Below are 15,884 nucleotides of genomic sequence, written 5' to 3' on the forward strand. Positions count from 1 at the left end.
TATAACAAAATTAAATGAGGTTGTAAAAGGGAGGCCATAACTTTTTAAAAAAATATGATTAATTATAATCTATTAGTTATACGTTTTAAAACGAATTGGGTGATCAATGGTGTAAATTTTTATCAATTCCACCTTTAGAAATATTTCAATAAAAAGTGGAGTCGTGTAATAACATAATTATAGCGATATGACATTCATTTTATGCCCACCACCTCTTATTTATTCTGAAATGTTAAAAAATATATTCCAAAAAATTTTTATGTCCACCACAAATTTCTTCTATCATCTCTTATTTGTTTTGAAATATAAAGAATATATTTCAAAAAAACTCATTCCAGAAAAAGGTGAAAAACCTTTTAAAAGAACATTAAAAAAACCGCCCAACTATAATTATGGTTACTACTGAACCACAACTTCAACTTACATTTTTGTACGTCAAATATAAAAATACTGAACATAGTATTTGTAAGGAGATAATATTATCAAAAGTTTGATTTAAACCTTTTACCATAATGATGAAATAACTCTAAGTGTGAAGAAACTGAATCCTAATATAAATGAAAGTGCAATTAGGTTGTGTCATGGCAAGGAAAACAAGATCAACCCAGGAAATTTGCAGCATATTATTTACATAGATGAAATAGAAGTTCAGAGCCTGATCTAATAATGACTCTTGGATACTGCAATAAGTCATTTTACCATTATTTTCTTTACAGACAATGGACCTCATATACATACACAATAAATACACATTGCCGTCTATTCTTGACATCCTATGTTAACTCTCCTTGCGGAGATTTTTCTGTCAAGTTATAGTAACGAAATCAAGCAAAATAACAAACATAATTTATTCTAATGGCTCAGCTGACCGTGTTTATCTCCAATGCTTTATACGGTAAAGCTTGCAGGCGACACTTGGTGATATAAACATTCATGTTAGCTGTACAAAACAAAAGGTTGGGATAGCAGAAAGACTGCTCCCCAACACCATCTCTGGACGCCTCAGGATGAACTACATTAGGCCAACAATCCAATACGCCTTTCTGCAAATAAGGCACTTCATCAAAATTCACAAACACGCAATGAAAACTTAAATAAGAGCATTTGAAAAACACTACTTCTCAATTTTTCCTTTTGAGAAAACTTTTAAGAAACAATTTCACACTTCTAGACAATCAAATTCTATTCCCGGATCTATTAAATTTCAAAATTGTTTCTCCAAACAAGTGTTTTTTGGGTTTTCATCTTGCATCACTTTCCACAGGTTGTATGAGCAACCTTTAGTTGTGTTTTAAAAACTAAAAAAAGTTTCTGAACATAGAAATCAAACACAGCCTAAGTCTTTCCATTCCTCACCTCCAGTGGTTATGAGCTTCTCCACGCGAGAAACTATATGTTTCCCGTATGTATACCGCTTCAGGGCATTCAAGTGAACCTTGATGCGAGAAAGGATCAGCTCCAGACTTCGATCATCACAAGTCTCAAGAACCTTTTGCACCACATAATTTCCAAAAGGGTCTTTCATCATAGCCTGCAAATTATGTTATGTCATTATTTACTATGCACCTCGAGATTGATCAATATACAACACAACAACGTAATTCCTACTTGACCTTCTATCAGAAATAAATGGAATTCTTAAATAGTTCATTCTCCCTAAAAACTTCATTTTTAGCAGAACAAATAAAACAGTTAGGAAAGGGAAGTGAACACACAAGTATGAACAGTTTTTTTGAATAATGATCGCACACAAATAAAAGTTACAAACTAACCTCCCTCAGCACCAAATTAAATGGAATGAAAGTGTTTGAGTAACAGATAATTTCCAGCCTTGGAAAACATGAAATTCGAATTATAAGAGTGAACGGAACCAAACCTGTAAGGGCTCATTCTCGTCAGAAGTACCAAGCATTTCATTCACCAAAATCTGACGTTCTTCAGGACTACCAAAAGCCAAACACTTCTCTATAACATTAGAAGCAAACTTCTGCTGGCTCATCTTAACAATCTGCCCGGCAAGCTTGTTGATAATAGCAGTCCGTTCATGTGGTTTACCATGTTCCACGATGTGCTAGCAAAGAAAAGTATGGTGTAGAAGTATCAAAGGAATTAGTACACAACAATAAACATAAAATAGATATTATTATACAGCAACCATAATCAAATTGGCATATTTAATGAGTAAATTTTTTTTTAAAAAAGGAAAATTAAGGTTTATGTATCCACAAATGAAAACAAATAAAAGCCATCTTAATATTCAATACGTAAATTGGTGCTAAAACTTCAGAACAATAAGATGAAACTCAATACATCGAATTATCAACTGGATGAGATCATAATATTAGTTTTGTATCACTTGATAATGAAACCACCATATAATAATAACTCATACAGAAAATATAAAACTTGAACAACAGTTGCCAATGACAGAATAAATGAGCACAATAAATGCAGTTTATCAGTTTACTTTACTCAATAGTGTTTTTCATTTAATTTTGGAAAAAATGAGCATGCCCAAGGTATTGACCTTTTCATCATAAAATGTTATATCGTACAAGTAAGCCGCACTAACAGTATAGAAAATTGCATCAGATCTAAAATGCTATTTTCTGGTCAAATAATAAAGACCTAACACTTAGAACAAGACAGAAGTAGAAAATGCTGTTTGACAAAATTGAAACACCATACTTTTCTGAAATTGGAGACACAACCAATGTACCAAACTATAATGCATATTACAAGGGAAGGTATTACGCACCAAAGTGTCAAACCATAAAATCTGCATCCCCAATGTGCACGTGTGTTTTGTATACTATAAGAAAATGTTCATATATTGAAAGATACATACCTGAATAACATAATTTCCATACTGATCCTGTGCTAAAGTGCTGACAGATTGCATAATTTCATCCATTATAATTTGTTGGGTATTTAGATCATCACAGTGTTCGAGAACCCTCTGTTTGAATCCCATGTAAACTGTTAATAGTTAAATAAAATGCTAAAAGAAAAAAAGTGCATCACAGCCTCAATAGAATCTATGTCAAATAGTCTGACCTGAATAACTCTGCACCCATAGGGATGAGTAGAAAGTGCAACAACTTGGCCATAAAAGGATGAAACAATAAACTGGATTTTATCCTGAGGGACACACTCTATACACTTCTGAATAACATGGTTCCCATTTTGATCGCGTACACATTTCATTATTGCACCATTGAGCTCAGACACCATCTGACCCTGCTGATCCCCATCAACAACCTCCAAAGCCTGTCAATAAAGTTAGCTAATTTTGATATAGTGCATTCGTTTCAGCTTATCTAAAAGAAAATAATCAAGAGAATAAATAAATGGGAGGGGGATCAGTACCCTAAAAATTTTAACCTTGTAACAATAAATATTTATCAAATCACAATAAACCAAATAAGAACTAAATTAACATTTTTTTATTTCTAATATGGACCAAAGGACTATTAAACCTTATAAGTTTGAAGAGATATCACTGGAAAATATCAAATAAATAACAAACTAAAAAATTTCTGTACTGAGGAAATTAGAAAGTAATAAACAAGAGTATCTCATGTGTTTCATTATTTACTTGATATTAAAGCATACATTCATCAGTTTGAAAAGGAATTAAGCCAAAATTACTGATGTGAAAAACAGAGATCACTTGTGCCTATAAACAGCGGACTAAAGTTTGGGAAAGAAAAAGGTTACGAAAAATTTGAGGAAATGGGATTCTAAGACTCAGGCATATGTTAATGTGCAAGACAGGGAAATAACGGGAAAATACAAGGCTATGCACCTTTTGAATCACTCTGCAGCCATACATTTGCAGACTAAGAGGTAAAACATGACCAGAAAGTTGGCTGGCTAATTCCTTTCTTTGACTTTCTGTACCATGCTCAAAAAACTGCACCAATGCAAGTCAAGCGTGAAATTCTTAAATCAATAACCAAATAAAATATAGCATATTTAGGAGGGTACTCAGTATATTCAGTTGTAGAAGCAAATTATACTTTCTGTATAACATAATTGCCAAATACATCAGTCATCAAAGCACGAGCATGAGGAATGATCTCAGGAAATATCTTGGTCTTCTCTTCTGCTGATGCTGTTTCTAATTTCTGCTGAATAAAGCGACTACCATACTGATCAGTGCTGCATTACGACACAGATTATTAATTCAGACTCCCAGAGCCACGCCCAAAAAAATAGTGCAGGTGCAAGATTGATACCTGAATTGAACAACGTGGTCAACAATATCTGAAAGTTCAAAAGGTCTGGTCTTCTTGTTCTTGAATTCATCTAGTAAGGATGAAGCAAATCTTGAATCCATATTATTGCCAATATCAGCATGCCATGAGCCACCAGAACCTCCCATTGAACTTCTCATCATAGAATTTATGCGTGATATGCGTTCATTCTCAAAGAGTGGATTTCCAGATCCAAGGGCAGGAAGTGTGGAATTTGTAATCTGCTTTCCAGAATATGGCATGCCAAGACCATATGGCTGATTCCCATAGAACCCATTATTAAGTCCAGATTTGCTCAGAAGTGGAAGTTCAAACTGTTGCTTTTGTTGAGTAAGAAGTGTCTCAAGATATGCTTTCCTAAGCCCCTCCAAATCTCCATGTGAAGAAGGATCAGGGAAATTCCTTATTTGAAGAGGATGACCAGAACTACTCATCCCTTGCATCGAATAATCAGAACTCTGCTGCAAGCATTGGATGAAGCGTGGGTCCAGACTTGTGGAATGAAGTTCAGGACCAACTTGGTTTACTTGTGCATCTAAATTTTGTCCATCCCTACGAAGCCTCATAGCTGGAATGGAAAAGCTGAATTGTTAAAGCAATCTAATCAAGCTAAACTCCACTAAACATAAATTAAATGATTTAATTCACAAAAACACACATCCAAAGGAGTCTAAGAGAGTGACCTGTCTCAAGATTATTATTATAAATTGAATTCAATTTCGAGTTTACAAGATGTGCACTGGGAATATGGCCAGTGAAGTCTGCAGTTGGCAAACTTGTGCCATTTCCACTAGAATGCATATTTGCTCGAAGATTAGCAGAAGATGCGGTTTTTTTCAGTAGATTGACTTGCTCATTTGAACTATAGGTGTTCAGGTTTGACATAATCTCATGTCGTCTAGGCAAATTGACATTACATTGGGAGCTTAAAAGAACATCAGCATGATTATCAACTTCCATTTGTAGCTTAGATTTCAAAAGACTATCTTGCTCTGCATGTCTAGAACCTGATAAATTCAACGCAGATAAAGATGACACCATATCACTAAGATCAGTCATATTGGAAGAGTGGCCATGCTGTGTGCCCAAGCCAATACCACTTTTCTCATTGAAAACTTTATTTGCCAATGGTGGAGCTACAGATCCAACAGGTCTCCCAATAACCTGGGGTTCTGGGGTTTTCACCCTTGACAGAGAAGTACCCACCGCAGATGCAAAACTAGGAGAAAGATTTACACCATGGTTCTGAAGTCCAACCAAACCAGGAGTAGAAGCTGAAGAACGCAAGCCCTCAAAGGATTCATGATCAACAATCCCAGTGGAACCCATAATATCACCAAATGCACTGTGACTTGCTGGACGTGACATGGTACTGGACAATGAAGCAGGTTGTTCAAATCCTTCCTGCTAAAATGCTAACTTCAGTTAAAAGTATAACATAGGACCAAAGGTAGATCGGGAGAAAAATAGTAACTATCAGTTTATCAGCTTAAATTAGTAGAGATTGGAGAATAATGATAACATTATGATCACAATAGATGTATTTAACAACACTAATTCAAACCCAAATCAATAAGACACTTTACAATTTCAAAATTCAAATAATTCAAGAATAAGGAAGGATATGTTAAAAGGAAATATGTACTTCACCTGGAAAACCCAGAATAATATTAATATAAATATTTACAGACACTCTACCATGGCAGACACCAAAATTAGAAATGCCCCTAAGTACTTCAAACTTTTTATCTAAAACCAATATTTAATCAGACTTTAGAAAAACTCATTTTGAGATACAAAGTATGTAAGTCATAACAATCAAATTTCTAGCTTGTCCAAAAAACAAAGAATTTTCTTGTGATTGCCACGTTTATGTTTTTATGGGTGAAGCATTTGAAAGTAATGGATGACAAGTGCCCCATTGCATGTTAGGATAGAACACTCCGTATCATAGTTTATGCAAGGCAATTTGTAGCTCAATGCAATTTGAAATAGTTCCTGTGCTACGCACCACTAGTTTTTATATAGTTTTGGCTATTAGTATCTAGTATACTGCATATATGAATATGATAAACGGACATGAACTAGTGATTCCAGATTAAGAAAAGAAGACATCTCCAGTATGTTACGGAATGTTGACAGCAGAATTTTAGCAAAACTTAGATAAAAGCAGCTGTATTTAATAACTTACACCCAAAGCTTCTTTAACCATCACAACACGCCAACAACTAGCAATCACTAACCACTAGAATAGTTAGCCAATTTTTCCCGGGCAAAATAACAAACCAATTGTCCATGTTTGAAAATAAAACGCAAAAGGAAAAATAGTGAGAATCCTGCAAATTCTTATGTGTGGTATGGTTAATTCATCGACGACAGTTTAATTGATTATACAATTGCATAAAGCTGATAGTGAAATCAATTTTTACCATCTTAATCGATGTCAAAATGTTGTGACAAAAAAAATGAAACCTCTCAGGTGCCCACAGAAAAAGTTTTAATTAGAATTAAAAATCACTACACGTGGAACAACAACAACAATAGTTGGATTCAGTTAAAAATCATATTTTCAAAGACCAGCTTTTAAATAACTTTAAAATTAATTACCTGAATGATGTCAGTGAAACCCATTCTCCTCCCACCAAGACCAGCACCTGACATTCTTGTCAAAACATCCATGTGTCTGTCCAGAATCTGATTTGAAGCCTGCCTAGAGACATTCCATCCACTGGTTTTTCTCAGTTCCATCAAATCATTTTCTGCCTGTTGCACAGAAAATCTTGGTTGCATTGAAAATAGCGATGAACTATCGCCATTTGTGGCCAAATTCTTCCTCCAGTCCCCAAATCCCTCAATTGAAGACCCACCACTGTGAAACCTTTGTGCAACACGCCAGTCTTCCTTCGACAACAACGGTGGAGGCAACCTAGGATTTATACTCTCATGTGAGTAGTAATACGAAAGGTATGCAGGATGCGATCGGATCTCATCTTCAGTCAAAAGTCCACTGTTACTACTCCTCCTATCATTGATCAACCCAAAATCAGAATTCCTAAGGCTCCCAAAAGCGCTCAACGATCCCTCCACTGTTGGAGGCGCACTTCCACTCCTACAAATATTGAAATCCCTCTCTCGATTGATAAACTGCTGATTACGCTGCTCTTGCAGTATCTTTTCCAGCTCACTCTGCAAAGAGTCTTCAACAGTCCCATTCGGCAAAGGATGCAAATCGTCATCCAAGGTTTGCATATCTACCTTAATCCCACTGGTCATCTGCATTTTCCAAACTAGAAGTCACCAGCCAATGCCACCAAAAAATATTCCATCACAGTTGAACCAAACAAAAAAATTAACACAATGAAAAAAATAAAAAAATAAAAGACAACTTCATACCTTAATCCACTTTCTCGGTGCCAAGAAATCAGAGGAAACAAAAGCAAAATACAAAAATAAAATAACAATCACGGTGTCTTCTCTTTCACTATATCGTCCAAAAGGAAAATCCCCCGCCCCATCATTTCATCAAACACAACCCTTACTACATTCTCTCTCTTCCTTTTACACAGAAATTTGACATGCACAAATCAATGAAGAAATTTCAATAACAGGGGGAAACAATCATACCTAAGACTCCACAGCCCAAACGCAACCGTCACACATCAACCCAAACAAAGCCCGAAATCCGATCCTTTCTGAAACAAAAATCGAGAAACCCATTACGGAAAAAAGACAGACAACCACTTCCGTGCAAATCAACATGTAAATCTTGCACATTTCGACAAAAATCACGCAGAGAAATCAATCAATATTCCCTCTAAGGAAAAACTAGTTGCAGAGATTAATGAAAGGGGAATCAGAGTTACCGTTCAGAATGGAGTTGTGAGGATGAGGAAGCTGAAAATGAAATTGCTTTGTTTTCTGTTCCAAATCTTCAAAACAAGAATTCTGAAAAAAAGGGATTATTTGCAGAGAGATGATGATGATGATGCGGTGGGCCTTGGGCCGATTTGATCACATTGCCTTTTTCTTTCATTTCTGTTATTACATATATAATTGTTAGTGATCATCAAATTTTTGCTTTTTTTATTATTTTTGCCTTTTAAATATCATAAGATAATAATAATAAAAGGATAATTTAGTCTTTTTGGATTTTTTTTAATTAAAGGCACGGTCTAATTCCTATGAATTTTTGGTAGGAATTGATAACATTTATGAGAAAGGTTTAAAGTGTATTAAAAATTTTAGAGGTAACTCGTTGGGATATTAATAAGCAATTTTGGAGGTAACTCATTGACATGTCTGAGTCAAATTCTAATGTACTACTTATCACCATTTGTTTAATGTAATATTATAATATATCTGCATCATGATAACTGAGAATTTAAGATTCTTAGTTGGATTAAAATTGAATAAAACATGACAAAGAATAAAGTCAGTGTATGTTATACTTTTATTTGGGCGAAAATATGAAAAAAAAAATCAAAGAAGTAGAATCAATGAGTTTTCAAAAGTTTATTTCAAACATCATCTTTTTAATCCTTTCAAATCAATATTATTTTCTTATTTTCTTGAATGAAAGTATGTATGTTTATGCTCATAATTTATCATAAAAAATATTATATAAATTTACTATACTTATTTACATTACACTGCACTTTAATTAAAAAAAAAACTATAATCTAGCCATTACATCCAATTAACATTAACAATATTCAATTTAAAACATTTCAAATACTCATTTATCAAACCAAATTTAGCAGCATTTATGCTGTGTTCATTTCTAGCGATTCACTTTTGGTGTAGATGGAAAAATGAATGTTTTTTGTGTGTTTGTTTCTAACAATTTGCAGTGGTATGTGAGAAAGGATTTTGTAGGAGAGGGGTATGAGAGATCTTCCTATATGTGAAGAGATTTGAGAGGATTTACTATTCATTATTCTTGTCTTACCAGATTTCTTTTATTTTATTTTTTAAAATTAAAGTTTCATGAGACGTATGATAATTCATTTGTTGTTATGTATTGGTGTTGAGAATCCATTCCCTTGACGAAGGAGGGGAATGAATTGATCCTCTTTCACTATTTAACAATAAAAAAATTACTTAATATTATCATTAATTTTTTATAATTTAATATTATTCAAAATATCATTTTATATACTTTTACCACTAAGAAAATTTTAATAATTTTCAATTTTTATCAATTAAATATTTTTTTATTTATCACATTAGTTAAATCTTATATTAATTTTTACAAATTTTATTTTCAAATTCACTCCTACTCACCTCTAAATCTTCTCAGAAGGAAAAACCGTCAACTTACTTTCAAATCCCCTTACATTTATTCACTCTCTCTTCCTTAAATTCATCTTTCAATATGAACACACCCTTAAGTTAAATTCATCCTTCAATATAAACACACTTTTAAGTTTGAGTATTCAAACATATTTTTAATCAATTACAATCACTTTACAAAATTCAAGATAGTGTAATCACAAAACATTCACATCTACATAATCTATTATGAGGTTTTATCAACAATACAAATAGCTTCCTTTATGTTTTTCGAGTAAAAAATTCCAAATTTTATTACATGATACAAAAAAAAAAGTAAGAGAATCACTTTATACAGTGGATTCCACTAGTATTAATGACAAACTTGCAAAAATAAAATAAAAGAATAAATAATCTATAAAGTAAATAAAAATTTACCCTATTTAAAAATATGATCAAATAAACATATTTTATAACTCCTTGATTATTATTGTTAGGCTGTGATTAAAAACAACAGAAAAGTAGTTAGTAGTTTTGCTTGCTGACTTGCATATAAGTCTTTGCGTTTTATCTCAATACAAGTTCGTTGTTTACAATCAAGGTTATCAAACTCAAGAGTTTACGTAAACTCGTGAAAATCGAGTAAACTCGACTCGTAAAATCAACTTGTAAACTCATAAACTCAACTTGTAAACTCGTAAGAGTTTACTTCAGATGAAAAAATATTATATAAATAATATCTTAATTCAAATAAGTCTACAAAATTATATAATTTTAAATAAATAAAATTTATAGATATATTGTTCATAAAAATAAATATTGTAAAACATAAATACTTGGATTATTGTCATTAATTTTGACACATTCATTAAGGAGGTGAGGCGATAGAGAGGCGCGAGAGATAGTGACAATCAGGACATGAAAGCCTAAACCCCAAACGACCTCGTTTTTTTTCCCTCTTTCAAGCTCGCAGAATCGCTCAAAACTCACGATTCTATACGATCCTACCAATTTCACAGTCGATTTTACCGAGTTTACGCAGAAAAAAATTTACTTTCGAGTTAACTCAGAAGCCACTAGGAACGTAAACTCGTACGAGTTAACGAGTCTCGAGAGTTTGATAACCATGCTAACAGTACAAGAGCATAATTCAATAAGTCTTTGTCCAGTGATGATCAAGTTCTACAGGCTCACACATCATATAAGAGTAGGTACAATAATGTGCATGGAAACTTTCAAGGAAGAGGGTGTGGAAGAAATTCCAATGGAGGATACAATAGAGGCAGTCATACGCAATATCATGAAAAGGGAAATGGAGAACACTAAACAAAAACATCACCCAATACTTGGCGAGGCAAAAAGAAGAAGACAAATAGGAAAATAATCAAATGCTTTAATTGCAACCGTATCAAACACTATTCTACAGAGTGTAAAGTTGCACCAAGTAATCAAGATTCAAGTGAAGATCACCAAGCTCGTATGAAGGAAGAAAGTAGCGAAGCTCTGAGGAACCATTGATTTTGATGATGGTCACCCGACCAGATCGAAAGAATGATTAAATTTGGTATATAGACCCAAGATGTTTGAATAATATGACTGGTCACTAAGAGTGGCTTGTCGATCTTGAAAAAGGAAAGAAAAACACAGTGACATTTGCAGATATAGGGCCATTGAAGCTGAAGCTGAAGGAGATGTCTTGGTTATTACCCAAAAATGGGCTAGGAGCAATGATCTTTTATCTTAGATGTTCTGTATGTGCTTAGAATGAAGAGTAATTTGATCAGTATGGGTCAATTACTAGAAAAAGGGCATTTGATGAACTTGGTTGAAAATCTTCTTGAAATTTGTGATACTATGAAAAAAATTGTGATTAGAGCTCCATTAGTCAGGAATAGAGCCTTCAAGGTAAATTTGAGTAGCCTTTAAACCTAGTGTCTTTTCGTTATAGTGTTATTTGATGAATCCTGGCTATGACATCTAAGAATTGATCATTTAAACTTTAGAGATTTAAGTCGACTAAGTTCAAAAAATTTAGTAAGTAGTCTTCCAGTTATTAAAGTTTCTGTCAAAGTTTGTGAAAACCGCTGGATTAGCAAACAATCTAGAAATTCATTTGTTACATACATTGCAGGTCGTGTATAGTGATGTTTGTGGATCGTGTGAGCTTCCTTAACAAGTATTTTGTGCACATGTAATCAACGTTAAAAGTAATTTATAGGTTTAGAAAGTTAATATGTCTATAAAAATACAAATAGTAAGTTTTGTAAAAATATAAAGGATAAAACATGTGCAAAAATAGAATAGATTCTCTAAACTTATAAAAGATATATAGAAATATGTAGAGTTGACTCGTTAAAAATATCAAATAGTGTATCAATACACTGGTGTGATGTGAATTGCTAGACTTGTCCAATCAATGCATTCACAAACTCGTTCAATATCTTTTAATAGTCTCGTCTAATCAGTATATAGACACATTCGTCTAATGTATATTGTAAAATTGTGATTAGAGCTCCATTAGTCAGGAATAGAGCCTTCAAGGTAAATTTGAGTAGCCTTTAAACCTAGTGTCTTTTCGTTATAGTGTTATTTGATGAATCCTGGCTATGACATCTAAGAATTGATCATTTAAACTTTAGAGATTTAAGTCGACTAAGTTCAAAAAATTTAGTAAGTAGTCTTCCAGTTATTAAAGTTTCTGTCAAAGTTTGTGAAAACCGCTGGATTAGCAAACAATCTAGAAATTCATTTGTTACATACATTGCAGGTCGTGTATAGTGATGTTTGTGGATCGTGTGAGCTTCCTTAACAAGTATTTTGTGCACATGTAATCAACGTTAAAAGTAATTTATAGGTTTAGAAAGTTAATATGTCTATAAAAATACAAATAGTAAGTTTTGTAAAAATATAAAGGATAAAACATGTGCAAAAATAGAATAGATTCTCTAAACTTATAAAAGATATATAGAAATATGTAGAGTTGACTCGTTAAAAATATCAAATAGTGTATCAATACACTGGTGTGATGTGAATTGCTAGACTTGTCCAATCAATGCATTCACAAACTCGTTCAATATCTTTTAATAGTCTCGTCTAATCAGTATATAGACACATTCGTCTAATGTATATTGTAAAATTGTAATTAGAGCTCCATTAGTCAGGAATAGAGCCTTCAAGGTAAATTTGAGTAGCCTTTAAACCTAGTGTCTTTTCGTTATAGTGTTATTTGATGAATCCTGGCTATGACATCTAAGAATTGATCATTTAAACTTTAGAGATTTAAGTCGACTAAGTTCAAAAAATTTAGTAAGTAGTCTTCCAGTTATTAAAGTTTTTGTCAAAGTTTGTGAAAACCGTTGGATTAGCAAACAATCTAGAAATTCATTTGTTACATACATTGCAGGTCGTGTATAGTGATGTTTATGGATCGTGTGAGCTTCCTTAACAAGTATTTTGTGCACATGTAATCAACGTTAAAAGTAATTTATAGGTTTAGAAAGTTAATATGTCTATAAAAATACAAATAGTAAGTTTTGTAAAAATATAAAGGATAAAACATGTGCAAAAATAGAATAGATTCTCTAAACTTATAAAAGATATATAGAAATATGTAGAGTTGACTCGTTAAAAATATCAAATAGTGTATCAATACACTGGTGTGATGTGAATTGCTAGACTTGTCCAATCAATGCATTCACAAACTCGTTCAATATCTTTTAATAGTCTCGTCTAATAAGTATATAGACACATTCGTCTAATGTATATTGTAAAATCGTCTAATGTGTAATGTATATTGCAAGACTTTTGTATCATAGAATGGATAGTTGTCTAATGTGTATTAATAAATTCATCTAATATGTGTATGAAGAGACTAGTCTAACGCATATTGTTGTGATGGTGTAATCACTGTATGAATAAACTCATCTAACATATGTTATAAGAATCGTCTAATCAGGTTATGAAATACTCATCTAATATGTTTTTTTAGTCATCTAATATTTTTTGCTATACTCATCTAATTAATATATGTAGAGACTCGTATAACAATATAACTCAAACTTTATACATGACATTTTAGAAATTGATATAAAATTTCAAATTTGAAAAAAATAGTATTTCTATTTAAGAACTAAAATAATAAATTATTAAATATTAAATGATAGAGTTAAAATATATTTTTAAACATATCAAATTATATATATATATATATATATATATATAATTTTAAAAAAATATATATGTTTCTAAATTTAATTTTATTAATGATCAAATAATTATAAATCATAAAAAGATAAAATTAAAAAAATTGTATAAAAAATTTATACTTTAAATATAAATTATTTTTTAATAATTCATTTAATGACCAATAAATTAAATGTTATGAAAGGATAATATTAAGAATACAAAAATAAGGGTTAAATATGTTTTTTGTCCTTCAACTATCAAGCGTTTTTTAGTTTAGTCCCTCTTTCAAAGTTTGCTTCATTTTCATCCTTCTCTTTAATGAAACTGTAATTTTTAGTCCTCCATGACCAACGACGTTAATTTTTTCTGATGTGGCTAACGGTTCTAATTTTGTTTGTGACTATAATTAAAATTAAAAGAAAAAATATTAAATTGTAGGGTCAAAAAAGTGGAATCTCATTTCTTCTTTGTTCATGGGGTTCGTCTTCTGAGACACTCTTTTATTCTCCATCTTCAACTAGCCATAGCCAACACCTTCTAACAGTGTGATTCACACACTTCTTCTATAGTTACATTAAGTGCTCTTAAGAAGATAACAATGTTCTGGGACTTCTTAGGATCCAGCATCCTATGGTCTTGATTTTGCGGGGCAAGAACCGAGTAAGGAGTTGTGTCCTTAGGTTTTGGGTTTGGCGTATTCACTACAAACAAAGTTTCGATCATTTCCTCGTTCAACTAATCCCACACCATTTCACGATTAGAGCTTGCCCTCCCTTTGTCCCAATGCAAAGGCTTCAACTTAGGTTTAGATGACTACAGAGCTCTCCTTGAAATTCTAAGAACTAATAGGTGGCAACTCCACCGGAGAAACCATTGTATTTGGGGTTTGCAACACAAAAGGCCTGGAAGGAGGCGTTAGTGCAAGCGGCCTCGAAACCTGTTGACCTACTAGCGTCACGAGAGAAGGCACTGCCATCTCCCACTGCTTACGTTGTCGCGAAACTGGCGGAGGTGGTGACGACAACAGTGGTGGAGCAGGGGCTAAAACACTACTACTCGATGGAGCAATTGGTCGGAGACTCATATGAAACATCAAATATGGTTGGAGACTGATCCAACGCATGATCCAAGTTCATCCCTTTATCTGGAAACGACAGAGAAAACGCCGAGGACTTCCCAGTGGAAGAAGCATTGGACAATCTCGGCGACCCAATGTCGCTTTTGGACTTGGACAAGCCAAAAAATTGCGTCTTTTCAAGTAAAACAAGTCCTGGGGATGATTCACCATCTGGATTTGGGTTTGGGTTTTTCCTCGACAACAGAGAAAGCGGAGACAATGATGGCGACTGACACTCCCTTCGCTCCAAGGTCGACAAAATTGAAGACGACGACGACATGTGATGCTCGAAACCTAGCAAAGGCGACGACCGTGTGGACAAGGACGACGATCTTCTAATCACCACTGGAGGTGGCGGTGGAGAATGGTGTGCTACAGTTTTTTCAGGCAACTTGGTTGTGATCTTCTCGAGCTTATGCTCACAGGAGGAGAGAGACTAATGGAATGAAAGCGATTTGGGGAAGCAGAAGAGGAAGAAGAGAAAGATGAACTGGTAGACTCACTACTGCTACGACCAACTAAATTTTCTTCGGCAATGGCAGAGAAAACTCATCGAGAACTCGATCTAGTTCCGGTGGCCATGGCTGGTTGAAGGTGGAAAAGAAAAGAGTGTCCCTAGAAGATGAACCCACGAAGAAAGAAGAAAAAAGATTCCAGTTTTGACCCTACAATTTAATATATTTTTTTTAATTTTAATTATAGTCAAAAACAAAATTAGAACCGTTAGCCACGTCAGAAAAAATTAACGTCAGAAAAAATTAACGTCATTGGTCATGAAGGACTAAAACTTATAGTTTCATTAAGGGAAAGGATGAAAATGAGCAAACTTTGAAAGAGAGACTAAATCCAAAAACGCTTGAAATACTAAAAACATATTTAATCCCAAAAATAATATAGACAATTAATTTAAAAGTAAAATAAATGGATAAAAAGGTAAAATAAATTTTATGTACATATGGTAAGAAAATAAATATAAATAAATAAAATAAATTTTATGCATAATAAAATAAATAGAAATAAAAAAATTAAAAATATCAAATGAGTATAAAATT

General features: G+C 33.0%; 1 protein-coding gene across 2 annotated transcripts; it reads right to left on the minus strand.

The window, feature by feature from the left end:
• Positions 1-599: 599 nt before the first annotated feature.
• Positions 600-8,291, minus strand: LOC108326032 (pumilio homolog 4). 2 transcript variants are annotated; one of them, XM_017559266.2, is made up of 12 exons: positions 8,123-8,291; positions 7,884-7,951; positions 6,867-7,532; positions 4,943-5,663; positions 4,242-4,827; positions 4,023-4,164; positions 3,809-3,916; positions 3,058-3,270; positions 2,849-2,959; positions 1,877-2,071; positions 1,357-1,531; positions 600-1,043 (listed from the first exon to the last, which is right to left on the minus strand). In XM_017559266.2, the coding sequence occupies exons 3-12, from the start codon at positions 7,530-7,532 to the stop codon at positions 1,018-1,020; spliced, it is 2,943 nt and encodes a 980-aa protein (XP_017414755.1). In that variant the 5' UTR covers positions 7,884-7,951; positions 8,123-8,291; the 3' UTR covers positions 600-1,017. The 2 variants fall into 2 exon arrangements, with proteins under 2 accessions (XP_017414755.1, XP_017414754.1); XM_017559265.2 differs by having other exon boundaries at positions 4,943-5,666.
• Positions 8,292-15,884: the final 7,593 nt, after the last annotated feature.

This window comes from Vigna angularis, chromosome 3, assembly GCF_016808095.1.
Source record: "Vigna angularis cultivar LongXiaoDou No.4 chromosome 3, ASM1680809v1, whole genome shotgun sequence".
NCBI lineage: Eukaryota > Viridiplantae > Streptophyta > Magnoliopsida > Fabales > Fabaceae > Vigna > Vigna angularis.